This window comes from Tigriopus californicus, chromosome 12 (genome assembly GCF_007210705.1).
Source record: "Tigriopus californicus strain San Diego chromosome 12, Tcal_SD_v2.1, whole genome shotgun sequence".
Lineage (NCBI taxonomy): Eukaryota > Metazoa > Arthropoda > Copepoda > Harpacticoida > Harpacticidae > Tigriopus > Tigriopus californicus.
The window spans coordinates 16,037,730-16,039,035 of NC_081451.1; the positions used below are offsets into that span (position 1 = coordinate 16,037,730).

The 1,306-nt window shown below is 40.9% G+C and overlaps 1 protein-coding gene across 1 annotated transcript; it reads left to right on the top strand.

Moving 5' to 3' along the window:
• Nucleotides 1–387: 387 nt before the first annotated feature.
• LOC131891561 (uncharacterized) lies at nucleotides 388–1,086 on the top strand. Its single transcript, XM_059241168.1, has 2 exons — nucleotides 388–619; nucleotides 687–1,086. Exons 1-2 carry the CDS (start codon nucleotides 457–459, stop codon nucleotides 896–898), a joined length of 375 nt encoding a protein of 124 aa, XP_059097151.1. The 5' UTR covers nucleotides 388–456; the 3' UTR covers nucleotides 899–1,086.
• The last annotated feature ends 220 nt before the right edge of the window (nucleotides 1,087–1,306 follow it).

A 1,306-nucleotide genomic window follows, 5' to 3' on the forward strand; every position in this document is an offset into this window, starting at 1 on the left:
AAAAGGTTGGACCTAGGAATGTGACTTGTGATACTCCAATATACCGGATCCTAGACAAAAGCGGCCTAAGCAGCCTTCAACTCAAATGGATTGAACATGGTCGACCAGGAATTCTTCGATCCAAGAGCAAGGGTTCCTTCGAAACCTTTTCCGTTCAAATATTAGGTTTGTCACGGACAGTGAATAGGTCAAAAAAGTGAGGGCTGTTACAATAGCTCCGATAGTACTCATATGTATTTTGATTTAACAAACATCACGAGATTGCATGAAAGCCCAGAGAAGATTCTAGGTTTTTCGCCTCGGCAGAGATAAAGTCTTCGCCATATACAACGTTTCTCAGAATTTTGCACTAAAAACAAATGACGTGTTTTTTTCTATAAAAGACTAATCCATAGACAAAACCTCAAGCACTTCACATTTCTCATTGATCAAAACAACATCTTAACGAACCAAACAATGGCCAGCATTAATCAAGGATACAAGTATCTATTCCTCTTGACCCTGCTAGTGACCTTCAGCTGGTCCACTCAAGCATGCTGGATCACCGGGGGACCCTGTGATTCCGATGCGGATTGTTGTTTGGGTTACAAGTGTGGAACTGACTCCACTTGTGAAGTTGGTAAGTAATCCTGCGTTGCTTTGTCCTTGGTGGTTCTGTTTAAACATAGGTGGCCATTCCTTCACAGATACTCAATTTGATGAAGCATTGACCCAAGTGGAGAAGCGTGCTTTGGGATCAACTTCAGGGAGTTCGGATGGTTTGAAGACGGATACCTCTCAATGCTATTTGTACAATTATCCAGTCTATTCGGCCCCTGAATGTGCAAGCATTTGTGCTTCGTACGATTTTGAGTTCTTCGAATGGAACGGATTCAGTGACACTTGCATTTGTTGTTAAAATGGGAACAAAATGTCACTCATTATGTACTACGAAAAGAAGATTATGTCTAGCATTTACTCATGAGCAAAGCCTCGCCCATTGCTGACAGTGAACAAATCTGGGAAGATGACTTCAAATAGATAGAAATTATCCCAGTATAATCATTGACAAATGAAGTTCAATAAATAATATGTATTGCAAGATGAGCATATTTAGTTTTTTTCAATACAATACATTTACGAGGAGATTCTATTTGTTGTCATGGTTAAGTTGGGGACCATTCTGGGATGCAAAGATGCAGGGACGCTTTTCGAAGCGAATATCAACGAGCAAGAAGGAAGAGGGAAGACCTGGGATCGAACCCATATACCCGAGCGCAACTCAATGCGCTTCAACCATAAACTTTTGAGTTCTTTGGGCAACAAA

Bases quoted from the DNA above. Each gene is read 5' to 3' on its own strand.
- LOC131891561 (XM_059241168.1), top strand. From the start codon at position 457: ATGGCCAGCATTAATCAAGGATACAAGTATCTATTCCTCTTGACCCTG. The intron at 620-686 runs GTAAGTAATCCT...ATTCCTTCACAG, and splicing joins TGACTCCACTTGTGAAGTTG to ATACTCAATTTGATGAAGCA.